General features: G+C 42.0%; 1 protein-coding gene across 1 annotated transcript in view; it reads right to left on the bottom strand.

The window, feature by feature from the left end:
* The window catches only part of LOC115835584 (threonine--tRNA ligase 2, cytoplasmic-like), a 72,646-nt gene that overhangs the window by 42,611 nt on the left and 7,062 nt on the right, over positions 1-22,973 (bottom strand). The window contains 7 exon segments of the mRNA XM_030815137.1: positions 6,507-6,605; positions 7,676-7,822; positions 9,289-9,367; positions 11,116-11,180; positions 14,214-14,331; positions 17,298-17,419; positions 20,301-20,424. Of these exon segments, the coding sequence (XP_030670997.1) occupies positions 6,507-6,605; positions 7,676-7,822; positions 9,289-9,367; positions 11,116-11,180; positions 14,214-14,331; positions 17,298-17,419; positions 20,301-20,424 (754 nt within the window).

The raw sequence follows: 22,973 nt of genomic DNA, 5'->3' as shown, positions 1-22,973 counted from the left end.
TCTCCAGCAACGCACTTTAAATATAGAAACAGAGGCAGAAAATAAAAGGGTAGGAAAAGGCGTATCACGCAAACACGAATGTAAGAAAGCTGGCTTGCCTATGTCAACACCGAAGCAGACTTTAAAAAAGACAGTTTTATTACAAAAGGTCAAACAGCCTATGAATCCATTTATATGTGACACCTAGAAATAGTCAATTTCATAGCGACAGAAACTGGAACGGTGGTTACCAGGGGCTGGGGGAGGTTACCAGGGGCTGGGGGAGGCAGGCATGGAAGTTAGTGTTTAGTGGGTACAGAGATTAAGTGTAGAATGATGACAGAGTCCTGGAGAGTTTTGGATTGGCAAGATGAAAGGAGTTCTGGAGATGGACTATGACGGCTGCATAATAACACGAACGTACTTAGTGAGAATGAATTGCACACTTAAAAATAGTTAAAATGGTAGAATTTTTATGTGTATTTTACCACAAAATGGCTTCATTGAGGTATAATTTACATGCCATAAAATTCACCAATTTTAAGTGTACAATTCAGTGACTTTTGACAAATATATACAGTCATGCAACTTCTGCCACAGTCAAGATACGGAACATTTCTACCCTCCAGGAAGTTCCCTCCTGAGCCTCTGGAGTCAATCCCCTCTCCCCAGCCACTGGACTCCTGATCGTCTTTCTGTCACTATAGTTTTGGCATTTCTGAAATGTCACATAATGGAATGGTGCCTTGTGTATTCTCTGACTGTCTTATTTGGCTTAGTACAATGCTTTTGAGGTTCCTCCTTCATGTGTATATCAGCATCTCCCTGCTTTTAAATGCTGAGTTGTATTCCACCACATTGTGTTTATCCTTTCACAGGCTGAATTTGGGGTTGTTTCTGGTTCTGTGCTATTATAAGTAACGCTTCTGTGAACATCTAAATACAAGTCTCTGTGTAGATGTGGGCATATGCTTTTATTTATCTTGGGATAATTAGAAGTGGGGGCTGGGCGTGGTGGCTCACATCTGTAATCCCAACACTTTGGGAGGCTGAGGCAGGCAAATCACCTGAGGTTGGGAGTTCGAGACCAGCCTGACCAACATGGAGAAAACTCATCTCTACTAAAAATACAAAAATATTAGCTGGGTGTGGTGGTGCATGCCTATAATCCCAGCTACTCGGGAGGCTGGGGCAAGAGAATCACTTGAACCTGGAAGGCAGAGGTTGTGGTGAGCTGAGATCATGCCATTGCACTCCAGCCTGGGCAACAAGGACAAAACTCCGTCTTAGGAAAAAAATAATAATAATAAATAAATAAATAAATAAATAAAAGGCCGGGCGCAGCGGTGGCTCATGCCTGTAATCCCAGCACTTTGGGAGGCCGAGGTGGGTGGATCACGAGGTCAGGAGATTGAGACCATCCTGGCTAACACGGTCTCTGCTAAAAATACAAAAAAATTAGCCAGGCATGGTGGCAGGCGCCTGTAGTCCCAGCTACTTGGGAGGCTGAGGCAGGAGAATGCATGAATCCAGGAGGCGGAGCTTGCAGTGAGCTGAGATCGCGTCACTGCACTCCAGCCTGGGCAACAGAGTGAGACTCTGTCAAACAAACAAACAAAAAAGAAGCGGGATTGATGGCTCACATGTTACGTGCACGTTTATAAGAAATGCCAAACTGCTACAAAGTAGTTCTACCATTTTACCTTCCTACCAGCAGTAAGTGTTATACTTGCTCCACATTCTTGCCAATGCCTGATGTTTTTAGTCTATGACGGGAAGGGGACATTCTTCAATCAATAACCCTGGCACAAGACTCTACCTGAATACAGTCATGTAAGGGACCCAATCCAAGAACCACCCAGAGGAGCCTAAAATTTGGGACTATGAAAGACAGCAATGATTAAATGGCAGTTTTAAACTATTAAGTTCTGGGATGCTTTGCTATGTTGCAATAGCCATCCAGAACAGAATTTTGCACTGGATGTAGGTACTGCTGTAACTGAGAAATAAAAATAAAATCCTAAGCTCCCCAACTGACTGAACAGACACCTCTTGGCCAAAGGACCCCAGAGAAACCTTAAAAACTGAGTTACTGGCAGTGACAGGAGGTTGGACATGCCTAGTTACACCCACTCTGTCACTAACAACCACTAGGCTTCCTTTCCTAAGAGTTAAACAGAAACAAGCCCTTTTGAAAGACTTGTTCCACCACTGATTTACACAACTAAGCAGCATTCCTTCCTGTTAAAAGACCACTCACCATGTACTGGTTCTGGTTGGTTTACAAAGGCTGCACACGGGATGCCTCTGTGTCCTCCGTTTGACCTTTTGGTTATACAGCCTAATTTAAATGCATTAAGTCTCCACCCCAAAGTGAACAAGGGATGCATGTAACATGCATGTTTGCTTACTATGTATATACATGTCCTCCCTTTGTGAATATTCATAGCTCTTCTTATAACCTGTTAAATATTTATACTTGGCCAATCTCATCAGCATAAATTCCCATCTTACTTTTCCCTCCCTTGAAATGCCTGCTTCTGGTTTCTGCCAGAAGCTACGAAGCTTTCCAGCCTGCCGGATTTCAGGCTGCAACCCCTCAGAAGAAATGAAGCTCTCCTTTACAATTTTATGAACCTCATGATTCTTCAGTTCACATAACAATAACCTAAAACATGTAGCTTCGGGGCCAGGTGGTGGGCAGAAGCTAGAAGGGATTCTTATCAGGAGAAGCCAGAAACAGATGGTGGGTAACACTGTCACCCGAAGTAACATGGAAAACAGAAAGGGTACCCAAAGAACTCATGGACTTAGCTGGGGAGATGTCCAGGCAGAATGTAGAAAATGACAGCCGATTTTTGGCTCCCTATGGTAAAATACAAGAAAAGAGGTATAAACCAAAGGTATAAACTAATTAACTTTTTGAGCCAAGTTTAGAGGAAATATAAAGCCACCAGGACCTGCTGGGTTCAAAAATGAAACCTTCTTATCCTTAGACTGTCCCAAAAAAGACTCACGAGGCTTCAGGACATGGATCAAATTCAGATTATAATCATCAAAGCACAGCCTTATGGTAAAGACCTTAAGGGAGGGGCTGTAAGACACTCTGTGAAAACCTCAGAATGATCCACTGTGAGTGCATCTAGTAAGGCTTCCGAAGGTCCTAGGAGAGCGCTTTGTAGACTCTTTCAGTTAAACGTGAAGGCTTTGAAGACTCTGCAGTGTACTATTGTCTCACAGTAGCCTCCTAGGTAAAAAAGGATCTGTGTCAGAAAGATGTGGATGTGGCTTTTGTCTAACCGTGTTGATGATAAATTTATAGAAAAGGCCTCACAAAGTTTTTAAAGGAATTGTACTAGCTTAGATTGAAAGGCAGCACAAAATGAAATGAGGGTTTTGGATCCCCCCAGCCTTCTACAGGAAGGAATCGGGTTGAGAACAAAGCTACCCCAGGCCGGGCTCGGTGACTCATGCCTGTAATCCCAGCACTTTACCGGGCGCGGTGACTCGCGCCTGTAATCCCAGCACTTTGGGAGGCTGAGGCAGGCGGATCACGAAGTCAGGTGATCGAGACCATCCTGGCTAACACGGGGAAACCCTGTCTCTACGAAGAATACAAAAAGCCTGGTGTGGTGGTGGGCGCCTGTGGTCCCAGCTGCTCGGGAGGCTGAGGCAGGAGAATGATGTGAACCTGGGAGGCGGGAGGTTGCATGAAGCAAGATCGCACCACTGCACTCCAACCTGGGCGACAGAGTGAGACTCTGTCTCAAAAAAAAAAAAAAAGATAAAAAAATAAAAAAATAATTTTTTTTTTTTTTTTTTAAAGAAAGCTACCCTAAGGCACCTATGAGCCATTTCTTATGGAAGAGAAAGGATGACTCAGAGGGCAGAATCACAGACAGGCGGGGCAAAACTGGATCTTAATCAAAGTGTATCTTTTGACCCGGGGGCAGTGATGACTGGTAGATACCAGAATTTCTACAGATGGTGACTACTATGTGCCTCCTACCCTACCCCACTCCTTTTTGAATAAGACTATCTATTGCATTATTTTCCGCAAGCACCATTTTATAATGTGAAGAAGATGGGAGGATGAGGTGGCTGACAGATACCTTGAGTTTTTAGTTCACAGGTCTTAAAATGTAGAGGAAATGTACTTGATGATCTGTTGCCAAGAAACTGCACCCGAGGAGCCTCATCTGCCTCTAGGCCTGATTCAGACGACATCTTGGATTTTTGAGCCAACGTAGTAATTAGATGAGCCTTGGAGTTATTTGTTAAGAATAGAACACATTGGAAGAGTGGAATGGACTTCCCTACAGTCCTTTGGGGCTGAAAAGACACAGACCCACCAGCCTGTCAATTGGAAACCCAAGGGGGTCATGGCCCAGAAACAGGATCAAAAGTTGGATCTTATTAAAATGGAAGCCAGCCCTAACCCAGTGCAATCTCTGATTGAATTGAATGATCAGTCTTTAACAGTAGCAGAGGGTGAATGCTCCAGTGGGAGATAACATCATCTGGAGCCTCTACACTTGAAGTAAATATCGTATTTGGCATCTAATAAAATATTACTTGATATGGGAAGTGACACAACCATAATAACAAAAAACCAACACAAAAAACAGCTGAATTCCCTAAAAGGTTTTTTTCATGGTAAGGCCAATTCCTTCAGACAAAGGTATCTAGAAATTCAAAGTTCTCAGTGTCGTCTGTGTCTGTCAAATATTCTCATTCCAAGCCTCAGGGACCCATGCCTTCCCAAGCAGTGCCCTTACCTTAGAATAAGAGATCATTGGGTTTGTGCATTTAAATGCCTTTACAGTTTGGTGACCCTCACAATCAGGCCCTGCTCCTGTTCATCAGCCACATCTGTCTTGCATCTATAAAAAACAAGAGATCCCCTTAATGCCACCGTAAAGGCTTTCTGTTCATTCTCCATCTATTGTACTCCCAACTTGAGAGTACAAGGTGCCAGGGGCCATGTTGATTTTCCAGAAAAGACAGCACATCCAAATCAGCAGCTGTGATGGTCATCACCACCTGCCTAAATGTAAATCTCTGATAATCTTTGGTGATTCTTCAAGTCTCTTCCACTGCCCTCTGATCTCCTACCACTGCCTCACATTGGCCAGTCCCTACTGGAAGATGTGTACCCCAGGTGATAGAATACAGAGGTCAGCCTCCAGGGGCACAGCACGAGAAGAAAAGGAAGGAGAACAAGACTGGAGAAGCAAACAGAGAATAACCAGCACAGGCCACATGCCATGTATTCTCTTCTCAGAAAGTTACGGAAGAAAGTGAACCTCAAATGAGAATTAAAGATAAGCAACGAAGAGATAGACAGGGACCAGGAAAAAGGACTCAGCATAGGAAGGGACATAAGGGGAGTGGCCAAGATGATGATGAAAAGAAGTCCTAAGCCATCAGCTTGCAAGAATCTTAGTAGCAAGTTAATTCTGGAGTAGGACCACATTTGAAAAAAAAATTACTGAGCAATTACCTGAATCATCGCAGAATATGTTGCAAGGAGACTGGTGGTTTTCGAGAGAAATCTGAGCATGAATTAGTGGTGGGCACATAAAAAAACTAAGTAAGTGAAAAATTTAGGTAATGATTATAGGAAAGACAAAACAGTGCAAGCATGGAAACGTAACCCTAGTAGCCCGCCTGGATCACCAATGAACTCTGTCTCCAGAGTCCTTATCACGTAAATACTAAGGACTTTCCCACCCATGAGCTTGTATTACAAGTAGGTATTCTGCACTATTGGTTTTTTCCTCTTTCCTCTGGAGCCGCCATATCACCTGGGAGTCATGCTATGGGCAGAGGGAAGCATCAGGGGCCCATGAAGCACATTTGGAGAAGCAATGCTTCATGGTTTAACACTGTACCAGAGATGACACTTTCTCCTTTCTTCTTTTTCACAGGGAGTGCCACACTTAGTCTAATGCTTACCTTTATATTCTACATGGTTTGGAAACTTATATGGACAAAAAGTGAATTTTATGAAATCCGGGAATGTATTTAGGGAAAACAGAAATTATCTCCATGTTATTATTAGAAGGTACAATCTAGTACCTCATTTTTTTTTTTTTTCCTTTGAGATGGAGTCTTGCTCTGTCACCAGGTTGGAGTGCAGTGGCACAATCCCGGCTCACTGCAACCTCTGCCTCCCGGGTTCAAGCAATTCTCCTGCCAGCCTCTTGAGTAGCTGGGATTACAGGCGTGCACCACCACACTCAGCTAATTTTTGTATTTTTAGTTGAGACAGGGTTTCACCATGTTGGCCAGGCTGGTCTCGAACTCCTGACCTCAGGTGATCTGCCCACCTCGGCCTCCCAAAGTGCTGAGATTATAGGCGTGAGCCACCACGTCTGAACAGTATCTCACTTTTAACCTCAAAATCCTTATTAATGTTATCATAGTAAAATTAATGGAAATGCTTGACCACTTTATTATGACAGAAAATAGTAAAAATGTAAACTGGAATTGAATAAGAATAAAACATTTTAAAGTTAACTTACTCGTATGAAATCCGTAAGTGTATTATAAATGAAGGCTCCTCTGGGAAGGAAAAAACAGCTCCCAGGACTCAAATCATGGAAAAAGAAAAGCTCTTGTTCCTAGATTGAAACAATGATTGCATTTCAAATGTCATCTGCTATTGCTTAATATTTACTGCACACACGATATGCTGGGAATAAAACACATAATAGTTATTTCCATCTTCTTTAGTAATAGACATTCCAAGGCCATTCAACACATACCTAAATATAGGCAACAGCATATGTAAAATTTCCATTCATATTTATGCCTAATTAGCTTTGAACTTAGCTTTTATTTCACCTTCTGCTATTTTCTGCGAATTTTCTTACCTGGCACACTTGGAGTATGGCACTCATGGGGAGACACCATGGTAAAAAGACCAAAAAAGTTCATTGCAGGAGGTGGGCTTTAGGTGATGACGATCATCATGGCTGTCACTTACTGAGAGCCTATCCTGAACCAAGCACCATCATCCAGTTTCTGTCTTCACAGCCACCCTGCAAGGCTACCCAGCAAGGAAGACAAGGACACGGAGCTTGCCCATCATCTAACACGACTAGTGAGTACAAGGACTGGGCCTAAAGCTCAGGCCTAGTTGCTTTCCAATCTGATTTTTTCCTTCTACATGCTGCTCTGTCTCCCAGATACAAAGGATGCTATAAAGTGCACAGAATGTAAAACACAACTCTTTTTTTTTTCTTGAGACCGAGTCTCGCTCTGTCGCCCAGGCTGGAGTGCAGTGGCGCGACCTCGGCTCACTGCAACCTCTGCCTGCCGGGCCCAAGTGATTCTCCTGCCTCAGCTTCCAGAGTAGCTGGGACTACACAGGCACGCTGCCACGCCCAGCTAATTTTTTTGTATTTTTAGTAGAGATGGGGTTTCACCAAAAACAACTTTATTTTTATATCACGACAAAAATAAGAGAAGGGTACAATTTTCAAAAATTAATAAAAGATATAGGAAGGAAAGAGGTTAGAAGACATCTGGGGTATTAAAATCAAAGAACTCGGCAGCAGACTATGAGCGCCAGCTAAACGGGAGAGAAGAAGAAGAAATCTTATTTTTAAAGCAACTTAGTTTTGTGAGACAGAAACATTCCCATGTTGGCGCATGATTACATCTCTAGTGATTAAGATGTGGGGCATACCTTCCCGATCTTCCTGTGATCTCGGTTCTTTGCTTCCTCTTGGGACTTTTCCCAGTTTCTCATCATCTTGTTATCAGGAAAGGATATTCCATAGATCCTCTGCAACGTTTCCATTTCAGGATTGCCCTCCCAATATGTTGAGGAATTCTAAATATCAAACAGGATTTTGGTAAATACATCAAACATTCAGTTGTAAGTAAAACTGCTCTTAAATACGAACGCAATTTTCCACTAAAATGTCAACAAAGCAGCCCTGCGTGGTGGCTCATGCCTATAATCTCAGCACTTTGGTGGTTATGATCTCAGGCCAAGGTGGTTAGATCCTTTGAGCTGAGGAGTTTGGGACTAGCCTGGACAACATGGCAAAACCCCATCTGTGCAGAAAATACAAAAACTAGCCAGGCACGATGGCACATGCCTGTGATCACAGCTACTTGGGAGACTGGGGCAGGAGGACTGTTTGAGCCCAGGAGGTCGAGGCTGCAGTGAGCAGTGTTTGTGCCACTGCACTCCAACCTGGGTGACAAAGCCAAGACCTCGTCTCAAAATCAAACAAACAAACAAAATCAACAAAGCTTAAAGAAGACTTTTTGTAGTGCTGGGAACAATCTTAAAATGGATTCTAACTAAACCTTCCCAGCCTAAATTATACCATTAACCAGCAAATTATGTAGAGTGTGCTATGGATTCTAGGAATGACAGTGAGAACACACAGAAAGGAGGGAAGGCTAAGCAGCAATCAGAATCACCAAGGACGGGGCAGAACAGACGGTAGGTATAGGGAAGTAAAGGTCGGTCTTGCTGACCTACAGTCAATGATTAAGAACAGTGCCATTAGCCAGCCCCATTTTACCTGGAAGAAAATCAAAGCCAAGAAAGGCTGGGTCTGCCAAGTCAGTCCCCTGCCTCCTAACCCCAGAGCGACGTTTTCTCCATTACAACATCCTGTCCCCTTCTGCTGTTTTCTTTATCCTGCAGTACATTACTTTCACATACAGACAAATATTCTTGTTCACATCAGGGCTATTCGAGAAAACCATAGTATACAGAACAATATTTTAAAATAGTGTATGAAAAAGGCCAGGCGCAGTGGCTCACGCCTATAATCCCAGCACTTTGGGAGACTGAGGCAGGCGGATCACCTGAGGTTAGGAGTTCAAGACCAGCCTGACCAATGTGGTAAAACCCCATCTCGACTAAAAATACAAAAATTAGCCGGGTGTGGTGGTGCACGCCTGTAATCCCAGCTCCTCAGGAGGCTGGGGCAGGAGAATCGCTTGAACCCAGGAGGCAGAGATTGCAGTAAGCCAAGATCACACCACTGCACTCCAGCTTGGGCAACAGAGCAAGACTCTGTCTCAGAAAAATAAAAAATAAAATAAAATATCGTATGAAAAAGAAATGTTATAACACTTACAATAAGGTAAAATGATAAACAAAAGCTACCTATAGTGTTCTAATTATCAAAATTCTAAATGATTTTATTAGTTTTCATCAAATAAGAATGAAATATTTTAAAATATGATGTTCAGACTACAAAAGATATGATTGAAATCCTTTAATAGCTAGTGCACCTTAAGTTTACTGTATTCAAAAAAAAAATCAATCCTTACCTTAAAAATTTTGATGGTTTTAATTTTTCCAGTGTGTCTTACATGTGGACCTTTGCAAAGGTCAATTAATGGACCGCACCTATAATGAAATATTTAGGACATGCTCAGGCACAGTTACAGTGTTTTGGACTATTCATTATAAGCCATAATATCCTACGTTTTAGGTAGAACTTCACTTATTTATATGTAGCAATGCCACTTTTAATTTCGGGTGAAGGAGAGAGGCGATTCATCTGGCCTCAGAGTCCACTCTGCCCTCTAGATTCAAAAACCACAGAACATCTTCTGAAAGAAACTATGCAATTCTCTGATTAAAAACTTAAAAATTACAATGAATACAAAAAGGGACTGGCTTACAGACTGGCAAACACGAAAATGTCATCTCTTTCAATGGCCAGTCTTTGTGTATTGTTCTCTAGGGAGAGAGCTTGTAAGCAACACTCAGATAAGGGAAGGAATGCCAAATTAGCATGAAAGCCTTCAATACTCGAACCTTTAAACAGAAAGCCACAGGGCCGGGTGTGGCGGCTCACACCTGTAATCCCAGCACTTTGGGAGGCCAAGGCCGGTGGATCACGAGGTCAGGCATTCGAGACCAGCCTCGCCAACATAGTGAAACCCTGTCTCTACTAAAAAATACAAAAAATTAGCTGGGTGTGGTAGTGGGTGCCTGTAACCCCAGCTACTTGGGAGGGTGAGGCAGGAGAATCACTTGAATCTGGGAGGCAGAGGTTGCGGTGAACCAAGGACGCACCATCGCACTCCAGCCTGGGCGACAGTGCAAGACTCCATCTCAAAAAATTAAAAAAAAAAAAAAAAAAGAAAGCCATAAAAGAAAAGCTTTACTTTGTTTTTTTCAAAAATTAAATACAAGCCATTCAAATTGAAAAACTACAAAAAGTGTCAATGTTGACCTAAGTAAGGTTCTAAAACCCAACAGCTCAAGCATTAGAAGCCAGAAATTTAAAACTTAGCCTGTTTTCTACATTTTCATTTATTTTTAAGTTTTAAGAAATGCACCGTGCATAGCTTTGCACAAAGGGGATATGATTTTACTTACAGTACAATTAAACCAGAGAACCATAAGTCCTTGACTGTGGAAAATTAGTACCACGAGGGAGAATCTCTGTGGTTATAATTAAAGAAATACCAGGTCTTCTAAGCCGGTACTGTGATAGTCCTAGCAGCACCCAGACGGCCGGAACACACGGAAAAGGGAACAGCAATTACATATAAGGTGTATACACACGAATAAATAAAAAGGCGCTCAGGAACCTGAGGTTAAACGAACAGAGCTAAGTGATTCTGGTATTAACTTCACTTGCCTCCTCTTACATTTGATCCTGCCTTTGTTTCCCAGTATTTTCTTTTTGTCTCATCATGAGTATCCTGCTAACGCATGAAGATTGTACACTTGGACTCCGGACAATGGGGCAGACTCTTCTACACTTGCACTCTGGACAGTAAGTATGAGGCAGAGAATCACTGCCGAGGAGATGGCTTGTAATGGCCCCCACTGCCACATTAGTAAGAACGTGGAAGGACAGAACAGAAACCCCTTGCCCAACAGCATCACTCGCACGGAGAAAAATCCTGTTACAGCCGACACCCAGGAAACAAAATACGGGTCTCAGTACTGTCCTGACTACTAAAAAGGGGAAAATCATCATTTCTCTTCAGTGAAAACATCTTGAAGATTGTAACTACAGTAGATTATCAACTACACAACTTGAAAAATCGATCTCCAACCAGAAAACAAACTCGGCCTCTACTGCTAACACCTTCAAGTTTACCACTGAGCAGCGTTTAACATGTGTGGACACAAACCTGTACACGGTGGTGGCTGCAGTGTGAACCTTCTCATTCAGAATGTGGCATTTAAATTTATTGCACTACAAAGAAAAACATATTTACACATTATTACACACAATGTTGAAATGAAGAAAACTACTTATTTTCAAGAAACATTGAAAGGTCATCTACTGATGTTCTAGGTGCTGAGACACGAGGGATACAAACAGCTCACAGGCTTGAGCGACACCATGCAGCATGGAGGCCACAAGCCACGTGGCTACTGGGCATTTCAAATGCCATTAATTTGTTGTTGACTTTGTTGTTGTGGTGGTTTTTGAGACACAGTCTCACTCCCTCACCCAGGCTAGAGTGCAGTGGCGCCATCTTGGCTCACTGCAATGTCTGTCTCCCTGGTTCAAGCGATTCTGCCTCAGCCTCCCGAGTAGCTGGAATTACAGGCACGTACCACCATGCCTGTATTTTATTTTTGTATTTTTACTATGTGCTAATTTTTGTATTTTTAGTAGAGACAGGGTTTCACCAGGTTGGCCAGGCTGGTCTCAAACTCCTGACCTCAAGTGATCCGCCTGCCTTGGCCTCCCAAAGTACTGGGATTACAGGTGTGAGCCACCACACCTGGCCTCAAATGCCACTAATTTGAAAGAAGATGTGCAGTGAGTATAAAACACACTGGACTTTGGAAGTATAATGTTGCAAAAAGAAGAATAAAATCATTAGTTAATCATTCTTCATACCGGCTACCATTGAAATTATACTTTTTATATATTGGGTTAAAAAATTTGTTAAAATTAATTGCAACTTTTACTTTTAAAATGTAGCTGCCATAAAATTTAAGGTTACACATGTAACTCAGACTAATGGATCCCATTATGTTTCTATTGGACAGTACTGTTCTAGAAGATCTAATTTTAGCTACATTAATCAATAAAATTCTGACAAGGACCCAGCTATATTATTAACTTGTATAAAAACAAAAGCAAAGTTTATCGTAATGACGATATATTTATAAAACTAAGGGTTTTTTTCCTTTTCCTTTCTTTTCTGCTTCCATCACTATTATCAGGGTATACAAGGCACTTTATATTAAATAACTACTTAAAGGAGCTAGTTGTTGGGAGAAAAACCCGTATCTGTATGATTTACCTGTTTCATATCTATATATTCACATCAAATCATTTTCCTTAACAAAGATTGTGTTTAGTTCTTAAAAGTGGCTGCAAAAAAGGCAACCCACAGAATTAAATATTTGCAAATCACATATCTGTTAAGAAATGGATATTCAGAATATATCAAGAACTCTTATAACTCAAATACAAAAAACCTAATTCAAAAATGGGCAAAAGAGCTCAACAGACATTTCTCCAAAGACATTTCTTCAAGAAAATACACAAATGGCCAATAAGCACATTAAGATGCTCACCATTACTCCGTCATGAGAGAAATGCAAATCAAAACCAAAACCCCAACGAGATACCACTTCACAACCATTAGGATGTCTATGATTAAAAACAAACAAACAAGTGTTGGCAAGGATGTGGAAGAACTGAACCTCTTGTGCATCACTGGTGGGACTGTAACATGGTGTAGCCACTGCACCAAACGGTATGGCGAGTTCTCAAAACTTAAAAACAGAATTGTCATGGGACCCAGAAATTCCCCTTCTAAGTATATTCCCAAAAGACGTAAAATAGAGACTCAAACCGAACTTTACACACCCATGTTCACAGCAGCACTGTTCCCAATAGTAGCCAAAAGGTAGAAGCAACCCACGTGTCTATAGGTGGATGAATGGATAAACAAAATGTGGTCTATCCGTACAATGGAATATTATTCAACCTTATAAAGGAAGGAGATTCTGACACACATTAAAATATGAATGAATCTTGAGGACTTTTTGCTGAGTGAAACAAGCCAGTCACAAAAGGATAAATATTGTCATGATTCCACTGATATGAAGTGCCTAGAGGAACCAAATTCAGAGACAGAGTAGAATGGTGGTGGCCAGGGGCTGGGGGCAGGGCGGGAATGGGGAGCTAATGTTTAATGGGTACTTCTGACTGGCAAGATAAAAAGCTTTGGAGATGGATGGTGGTGATGGGTTGACGACATTGTCAATGTACTTAATGCCACAGAACTGTATACTTAGAAAGGATTAAATGGTGAATTTTATATGTTATATATTTTACTGCACAAAAAAGAATACTGCAACCTTTTACCAAAACCAACTCTATTTTTTTATTCAAGCCCACAAAACTAATAATACTGTGTTTTCAAAATACGTGTTTTTGGTTGGGCGCGGTGGCTCACGCCTGTAATCCCAGCACTTTAGGAGGCTGAGGCGGGTAGATCACTTGAGGTCAGGAATTCAAGACCAGCCTGGCCAACATGGCAAAACTTTGTCTCTACTAAAAGGATAGAAAAATTAGCCAGGCATGGTGGCACATGCCTGTAGTCCCAGCTGAGGGACTGAGACAGGATAATTGCTTGAACCCAGGAGGCGGAGGTTGCAGTGAGCCAAGATAGTAGTGAGCCAAGATAGTGCCACTGCACTCTAGCCTGGGAGGCAGAGAGAGACTCTGTCTCAAAAAAAAAAAAACAAAACAAAAACCCAAAATAAAAAACAAAATGTATGTTTTCTCCAATATGTATGTTTTAAAACATAAAATCAGGAATATATTTAAGTATGTTGGTCAAAAAAATATAAAGAGAAAGTTACTGTTTTACACAGGTTACACTAGGTTAAAATCTGAAACAAAAGTTAATAGAAAACTCCCACAGAAAAGAGAAAAAGGCAGCATTTTGTATGGGATTATAAATATTGTTGAATTTAGGGGACAGATATTCACAATACTCAGAATTAATCAGATTTATAAACACACGTGAAAATTATTCACCTGGCCCTTTACCTACCTATGTCTCCCCTCAAATGTTCAGGAAATAGATGGGGAGGGAAATGTCACAGCAAGTAACTGGTAACAACCTCACAGTAGCTTAACAGAATTAGAACAATTTGGTTAGCAACAGCTAATTATTTGGGGGAAGGTGGGGAAGCTAGTCTACGTTGATTTTTAATATTCCTAGTAAGAGGTTTAGGAGTTTCCCCAAGTTACCTTAAACATTTCGAGGAGGATTTCCTTGCTGACTTCTAGTCTTTCAAAAGGTTGCTTTTCTTTGATGATGGCTTTACATATATTCTCCAGGGCTGACAATTCTGTGCTGGACACTGCTCTAAAAAGAAGAGCAGAGAACCGACATCCATCTTCCAGACATTATGCATTCCCTCTTTCCTTTGTCCTGGAGCCTCAGCAGTGACACATTTGAATCTGCTGTCTTACTGTTCCAGGACTTCAGAAAGTCACACGTTCATACAGTCACTACTCTTGTGTCTCAATGAGGGAGACTGGGGCATCAACAGGTGCCATGACCTGCCTCATTTCTCCTCTGCTGCAAGGGGAGCAGGAAGCCCTGCTAGGAGACACCCAGGTGGACTGTGAGCTCCTCTGAGGCCTTTCTTTTGTGTGGTCTTCCTTACCCTTCACATACTTTAGTTTTGCTCAAGAGCTAAATGCAGTGCTCACCAAGTCCCTGCCCTCACTGGCTATGGAACCAAGGCGGGGAGAGACCCATGTGGACTGCAGAGTAGCGGTGCTCCCAGCGGCACTCAGCCTCCACTATGCACGGACTCACTTCCTTTCAGTCACCCCCGGTCAGTGCTCACTCCCTCCCGCCACACTAGCTTCCTTGCCACTCCTCAAACAAGCCACACATATCCCCACACCAGGACAGTCCCACAGAGGCCTGGAACCTTCTCCCTGGAGATGTCGTAAGTATCCCCATCCTCAGGGCTTGCTCCCTCCCTCCACTCCGGTCTGCTTCAATGCCACCTGCTCCTTCCTGCCCACCTGCCTGTCATGGCACACACCTCCCACACCTGGCTGATGTTCCTATAGTCATCACTACCAGGCAGCAGATGGCTGCTTGTGCATTTGCTGTCTTCCCCCAAACACTGTTAGCTCCATGAGGACAGACTGGTTCCTTCACTGCTGAATCACCAGCACCCAGCACAGAGCACACAGCAGGCAGCAAAAACACCTTGTTGAACGAATACTGGAGCCGTGTTAACAAGAGATGAACTGGATGTGAAACTGTGATACAATAAGAAACATATATTTGGTCTTCGTCCAGATTTCTGGCACAGGGTTTTTAAGATCCTGAAATCTCCGGAGTGATACGAGTGTCTTTTGTGTGCTGATGAGATGACTGGTGGCTAGGTCTCCTAGGTAGCTTCAGAATGGGAACTGGTCACCAGAAAGACCAAGGCATGATTAAAGGGTTGGGACTTTCAGCACCCCCACCTGCCTCCTTCGGGGAGAGGAGAGGGGCTAGAGATTGGGTTATCACCAATGGTCAATGATTTAATCAATTGTGCCTCTATAACGAAACCTCCATAAAAATCCCTAAACGACGAGACTCACAGAGCTTCCAGGTTATTGAACACATCCAGGTGCTTGAGGCATGGCGCCCAGAGACACACGGCATCTCTGTGCCCCGCCACATACCTCACCATAAGCATCTCTTTCATCAGGCTGTTCATCTCTATCCTTTGTAACTTCCATTATAATACACTAGTAAGGTAAGTAAAGTGCCTTCTTGAGTTCTGTGAGCCAGTCTAGCAAATTATTGAACCCAAGGATGGGGTCATGGGAACTCCCGATTTGTAGCCTGTAGGTCAAAAGTATGGAAGGCCCAGACTTCCAGCTGGCATCTGAATTGGGGGCAGTCTTGTGGGACTGAGCCCTTGACCTGGGGGATCTGCACTAACTCACGGTATATAGTGTCAGAATTGAGTTCAATCATTAGACACCTCGTTGGTGTCCAGAGAGTTGGAGCGCTGGCCGTTGATGTGGAAAAAACCCACACCTTTGAGATCAGAAGTGTTGTAGGTAAACACAGTTTCATGGTTGTAAGTAATAGTGGTTCAGACTGGACAAGTCTGTAAGTAGTAGCTACAGAGCGTTGGGTGCTTGGTTGGGGAGGTCATTAAGCAGTGTGCAGGAGAAGGTAAAGACAAAATGCACCACAGTCATCCAGGCTAGAGATGCCATGGGGCTAACTTAAGGCAGAAGTGAGAGAAGGAGAGGCGGGTGGGAGAACTATTTAGGGGATAAAATTGGCAGAACTGGATTAAACAACTGGATGGTGGGGTGGTGGTGAAGAGGAGGGAGGAAGTAGAAGGATCAGAGGTTTTGGTTGTGGCAGCTGGAGGTACCCTTAAGAGCTATGAGGAATTCAGGGCAGGAGGTGGACGGGGCTGGCTGTTTGCTAACGATTCAAGCATAGGCCTATGGAATGTGAAGCGTCTGTGAAACATCCCTGTCCGGCACTCAACTATGTGAGATGTTTGGCTGAGGTTAATGATGTCCTTGATTATCGTGGAGCGAATTAAACTAGCCTCTCTCTAGGAATTAAGCTTTCAATTCTGGTCGTAATTAATACCACGCTCTAGCACGTCCAAGATTAGATAAATAGCAGATCATATTCTTCTGGGGACAAAAAAGAAAACAATCTTAGAAGTATCTCTTGAATCTAAACTAGATTTGACTAAAAATAATTTTTAGTTAAATGCCTTAGACTATTTCTAAACCAAAAATAATTTTCAAAATTGGTCAACCAATCTATAATCATATTATGCAATACAGTTGACCATTAAACAAAAAAAGGTTAGAACTGCATGGGTCCACTTATATGTGGATTTTCTTCTGCCTCTGCCACCCTGAGACAACAAGACCAACCCTTCCACTCCCTCATCAGCCTACTCAGCGTGAAGATGAAGAGCTTTATACTGATCCACTTCTACTAAATGAATGGTAAATACACTTTCTCTTCCTTATGATTTTAACATCTCTTTTCTCTAGCTTATTTTAAGAATATAGCATATAATACACGTAAGATACAAAGTTTGAGGTACTCAACTGTTTATGTTTTCATTAAGGCGTCTAGCTAACAACAGGCTATTAGTTAAGTTTAGGAGGAATCACAAGTTGAACTTGGATTTTCAACTGCATGGGCGTCGGTGCCCCTAACCCCACATGATGTAAGGGCCAACAGTATATAGTTACTAAGTTAGTATGTAACCATTACAAAACAATACAATTGAAATACATGCATTCACAAGCTAGTATTCAGTGTGTTACCTGTCTTCAATGAACATGTCATAATAAAACCCATTTTCGATGGGCGGACCGTAGCACAGGTGGCCTCCGTAGTAAAGCTCCATGGCCTCCCCAAGAATGTGAGCACTGGAGTGCCAGTACACCTGCATGGCATGGACAGAGAGGCCATTAGCTACCAAAAGTATGTCATGGAAAATTAGTAGTAAAATGAGGTAAACAAGTAGAAAATTTTAAGGAGATAAATGGCAAGACCAAGGGCAGCAACATCAACTTGAAAGGAAAATCTTCAATGCCCACTTAGAAGAGAATGCTTTCTGAGCCCTCCCTGACATTCCACCAGAGCCACTTGCTCAGTGCCCGTGTGAAGCTGCTCTGCTGAGAGTGGCAGCTAGAGCTCGGCTACAACCCCATTTCCTCTGTGCATGTCAGCCACGAGGGATGAACACCTCAGAACAGCCAGCAGAGCAGCTGTGTGCAAACCTGACTGAAGCCCAGAGTGGGAGGAAGGCCGAGGAGTGCCAGATGCTAGCTGTCTTCTTTTTCTCCAGGGGCACCCTCTCTGAGCTGGACACAGAGCACTGAAGTGTTTCTGACACCACTAGAGTTAACGAGATCCTGCATCTCCACAGCAGTCTTCGTGTATTGAATAGCATGTGACTGTGGAAGTTTGAAAGATGCCTCAGGAAGAAAAAAGTGTTGCCAGGGAACGTCTGCTGGCTGCCTGAGACCCCTGAGAAGTGTATGTATCGGTTCATTAGCCACAGTCCAGAGCCCGCTTGTCAGTCCTCCAAGTTCAAAAAGTTGATACTGTTTTGAGTTCCCATGGAATTCATTTTAGTTTATGGATAAACTGAAACTAACCAAAGTCACCAAATAAATATAGGTACCAAAGGAGTAAGATAACCAACTCATCTTTCAGCACTTTCTTTTTATTAAATAGAAAGCAAGTTACAATTAAAAAGCTGTTTGATAAAATGAATCAGAGCCGAAGGAGTTAGATAATGGAGCACTATGTGCAATCCCAGCCCACAGCAATAGGCTGGGATATGATCTGCAGACAGACCCAGAGGGTCAGTCCTTAGGGCACAGCACTTCTCCTTTGGATGCTGCTAGGATGGCAGGTTGACTGCTAGCATCAGCCCAAATCTCCCATGTGGTGCACTGTCCACACCTACATATTTGTTGAGCCAAACACTGTGCTGGGTATACAATAGTGAAAGAAACAGACATAGTCACAGCCCCCACACAGGTACATCCTATTGGCGAAGACACAGGCAATAAACAAACCTGGACGTGCATTAATTCTAAGATGAGAAGGGTGTTTAAAAGGAGATGAACAGGGCTCTGTAATACAGAAAAACGGTGAGTGTCCTGCATTCATGGGGACTCAGGAAGGCCTGTGTGACTAACACGTAGGGGATGTGACAAAGCATAGCTTGAGAAAGGTTAGAGAGGTAAGGAAAGGCCAGAGACCACGCAGGCCCTGTGGAGAAGCTTGCATTTTACTCCAAATGCAATGGGGTGCATTAAAGGGTTTTAAGCAAAATGATTAAATTCACATTTACACACATCATTTGATAGCTTGATGGGAATGAATTTCAGGGGACAAAACAGCAAGTAGGCAGTTTCTTGGGTGGTTCTATAACAAGGTGAGTGCAGATTCTCAGGCAGTGGCAATGGAGAGGGAGAGAAGTGGACAGATTCTAGATATGTTAGGAAGTAAAATCTACTGGGCTTACCCATCACTGGAGATGGAGTTGAGGGATGGGGAGGAATCACACAAAACCTCCAAGGTTCTGGGTTGAGCTATTGGGTATGTGGTGGAGTAATGCACTGACTTAGGCAAACAGGAAGAAGTAAGTTTTGGGGTTAAAATCCAAAATTTCATGGTGAATGTACTGAAGATTCTTGTACAATATCTACATGCAGATATCACATAGACAGTACTGCATAAAAACTGAGGCATGGCTAGCTATGGCTGGAGAGTTCTGAATTCAGTTTACAGTACTGAACTTTCTGAAAATCACATTTAAACATGGTTTTATTAATAGTGTACTGTTTACATATTTAATGGTTATACTTTGCGTATTTTAAACAGAAATTATAATATGGTTCTTATAGTTTAAAGAAATTTAGCATAAGCCTTGCAATTATTGTAACCTAAGCTAATCATAAATTAGGTTTTATGAAGATAATGGACAGCTTGAAGGGCGACTGCAATGTTCAGGTGACAACGTATATCAGAAATCATGTATCACATGCATATGTGAAAAATGTGGTATTTTATACAAAATTATATTAAGTATTTAAAGGATATTTGAGTCTTGTAATTTCTTCCAATTCTCCTATACATATTAAATTATAAAGTAGACCCATTTTTAATGGCCTCTTAACAATTCATTTCAAACACATGTTGATTTAATAACCAAAGCATTCTAACTTAAGGAAATGATTATTGTAAGAAATGATAAGGCTGGGCACAGTGGCCCACACCTGTAATCCTAGCACTATGGGAGGCTGAGGGAGGCATACTGCTTGAGCCCAGGAGTTTGAGAACAGCCTGGGCAACATAGCAAAACCCTGTCTCTACAAAAATATGAAAAATTAGCTGAGTGTGGTGGTGTGCACCTGTAGTCCCAGGTGGCTGGGAGGCTGAGGTGGGAGGATCACCTGAGCCAGGGGAGGTTGAGGCTGCAGTGAGCCGTGATTGCGCCACTGCACTCCAGTCTGGGTGACAGAGTAAGACCCCATCTCAAAAAAAAAAAAAAAAAGAAAGAAAGAAAGAAAGAAAGAAAGAAAGAAAGAAAGAAAGAAAGAAAAATTATAAATATGGGCTACTTTAAAAACTGACATGTATTTGTATACATTCATGCCACAAATATTTATTAAACATCAATATTCAAATTTTAAATCTTAGAAACCCCAAAAGACTCAACATTCATGACTTCAGTATGTGGCCTCTTATATAATGTAGTTTACAACATAACTACCCAAAGTTTGGCTGTCTGGTTTTTAAATACTCACAGCTTGAGCTTCCTCATTATCAAATGTAAGCAGCTCTAGAGAGGAGTCCCCTTCCAATGGGCGGTCCAGGTCCCACAGCTCACCATTGACTTTGGCTATTACTGTGCTTTCAGCCAGTTCCTGACTAGGAAGACAAAAGCCACTTGGAAGTTAACTTTATCATTGTTACAATGATTCCTTAAAAGATTAAAAGAATTTCTAGGGTTTTTTTTTTGAAGTGTATAAAAAGTACAAACGTAAACTAATAGGACAGATACTTCTTGTTTTGCAATACTTATTTTATGTAGAAAAGTAATATACATTCACTGTTTAAAAAAAAACTTGGAAAACTGAGAAAGCCCACAGGATAAAATAAAAATCACACATAAATATCATAAATCATTACTTATAACATTTTGGTACATTTCTATCCAGTGGTTTTTCTACCTCCATCCACCCCACGCACACACATGTGCTGTCTTTAAAAGCAGTTGCCAATATAGTTGTAGAGCTTGCGTTTTCTCTGTCATGCCTCAGATTGCCTTCCAAAGCAGTCTAGAAGTATTGTATTTATTAGTGAAGCTTCCACTGCTGCACACTGACGTCGCCTACGTTTTGCCCTCATAGAGTACATCGCACAGACATCTGTACACAGGCATCTTGCGACTTCTGTGAATACATCCACAGAACTGGAATTACTAGATCAAAGCGGATGTACGTTTGACAGATTTCTGATGTCATTTGAACACATCACTTCCATGTACCCGGATTTTTAAAATCTTTGTCAATGTGACATTGAAAATTGTTGTTGTGATTTAATTATTAATTTTGGTTCAAGCTTAGAAGCTATTTTTACTTTTATGAACTATCCGCTTCCTTTGTCTATTTTCTTTTTTTTTTGAGACAGAGTCTCACTTTGTCGCCAGGCTGGAGTGCAGTGCTGCAATCTTGGCTCACTGCAACCCCTGCCTCCTGGGTTCAAGCGATTCTCCTGCCTCCGCCTCCCGAGTAGCGGGACTACAGGCGCGTGCCACCATGCTCAGCTAACTTTTGTATTTTTAGTAGAGATAGGGTTTCACCATATTGGCCAGGATGGTCTTCTAGTGAGGTGTTGATCTCTTTCTTTCTCTTTTTTTTGGGTATTTTTTAAATAACATTTATTGTTTGAAAATTGTTGACAAAATTACAGGTTAAGAAAGGAAACCTGGAAAGCACAGAAACACACACACACACAAAATCACCTATAATTCCACCACCAAGAAATTACCATTGATGTTTTGTTTATATCTTTCCATGTTATTTAATATATAGGAATAAAAAATATTTAATAGTATCATAATTATGTTATTTTATAACCTACTTCTTAAACTTAACAATAAATCACAGCATTTTCCCTAACAGGAGACAGATTTCCAAAACATGATATTTAATAGTCACGGAGGAACTAATATTTGCTAGGCATTTTAATTATTTTTTATGGGTACTTTGGGGGATGAGTAGCAATGAAAAACAATGCTGCAATGAACATTCTTGAACATATATCTTACTCAATTATTTGCTCAGGAAAAATTCTGGAAGTAAAACTGCTAGGTCAAGGGAAATGCATTTTCAGGGATTTCTGTCAGAATATATTGCAAAATTTTCCTACCAGCAGAGTTGCAAGAGCGTCTTGTCTCTCAGTTCTCATAATGTTAATAGGTACCATTAAATTGTATCAACTCTGCAACGTAATTTTTTTTTTTTTTTTGAGACAGGGTCTCACCCTGCCGCCCAGGCTGGAGTGCAGTGGTGCAATGTAGGCTCACGGCAACCTCTGCCTTCCGGGTTCAAGTGATTCTCCTGACTTGATCTCCTGAGTAGCTGGGATTACAGGCACATGCCACCACGTCCGGCTACTTTTTGTATTTGTAGTAGAGACATGGTTTCACCCTGTTGGCCAGGCTGGTCTCAAAATCCTGACCCCAAGTGATCTGCCCACCTTCACCTCCCAAAGTGCTGGGGTTACAGATGTGAGCCACCGTGCCCGGCCTACAGTGTAATCTTTTAATTTGCATTTCTGTGATTAACTTGAGCAGCAGTACAGCACTGTGGTTAGGAGCACACAGGCGAGAGGCCAATCTGGGTGTAAATACTGGACAATTTACTCAGCTTCTTTAGGCCTCAGTTTTCTTCTCTACGAAATGGGGATTATAGGACCTTCCTCATTCATTTATACTCAGGATTACATAATGTGTACATATGATAACAAGAACTTGCTAAATGTTAGATGTTACTAATAAAGTAGAACTTTCTTTTCATTTTTACTGGCTGTCATAGATGGCTAGTGTTCCACAAACCCATTCTGCCCTTCTTCCACACAAAGAGTTTCCAGCCTTCCTTGCAGCTAGATGTGGCCATGTGGCCAGGTTTGGAGCCAATGGATAGAAGGAGAAGTCATGTGTAACACTTCTGTGTCTCATCACTAAAACAGCGGAGGGCACTTCTCCATCCTCTCTCCACCTTCTGTAGATGGGAACGCATGTGCTATTCTTTCTGGACCATGTAGACAAGGGCAACATTGTACAGACAGATCAGCAACAAGATGGGAGAAATCTGGGTCCCCAAAAGACCATATGGAGACATGTCACCCAGTCAACCTGACCACCCACGTCTAGACTGCTATATGAAAAACAGACTTTGACCATATTCAAGCAA

This window comes from Nomascus leucogenys, chromosome 6, assembly GCF_006542625.1.
Source record: "Nomascus leucogenys isolate Asia chromosome 6, Asia_NLE_v1, whole genome shotgun sequence".
Taxonomy (NCBI): Eukaryota; Metazoa; Chordata; class Mammalia; order Primates; family Hylobatidae; genus Nomascus; species Nomascus leucogenys.
The sequence above is the reverse complement of the archived record's forward strand: the minus strand, read 5'-3'. Positions and strand labels throughout refer to the sequence as shown.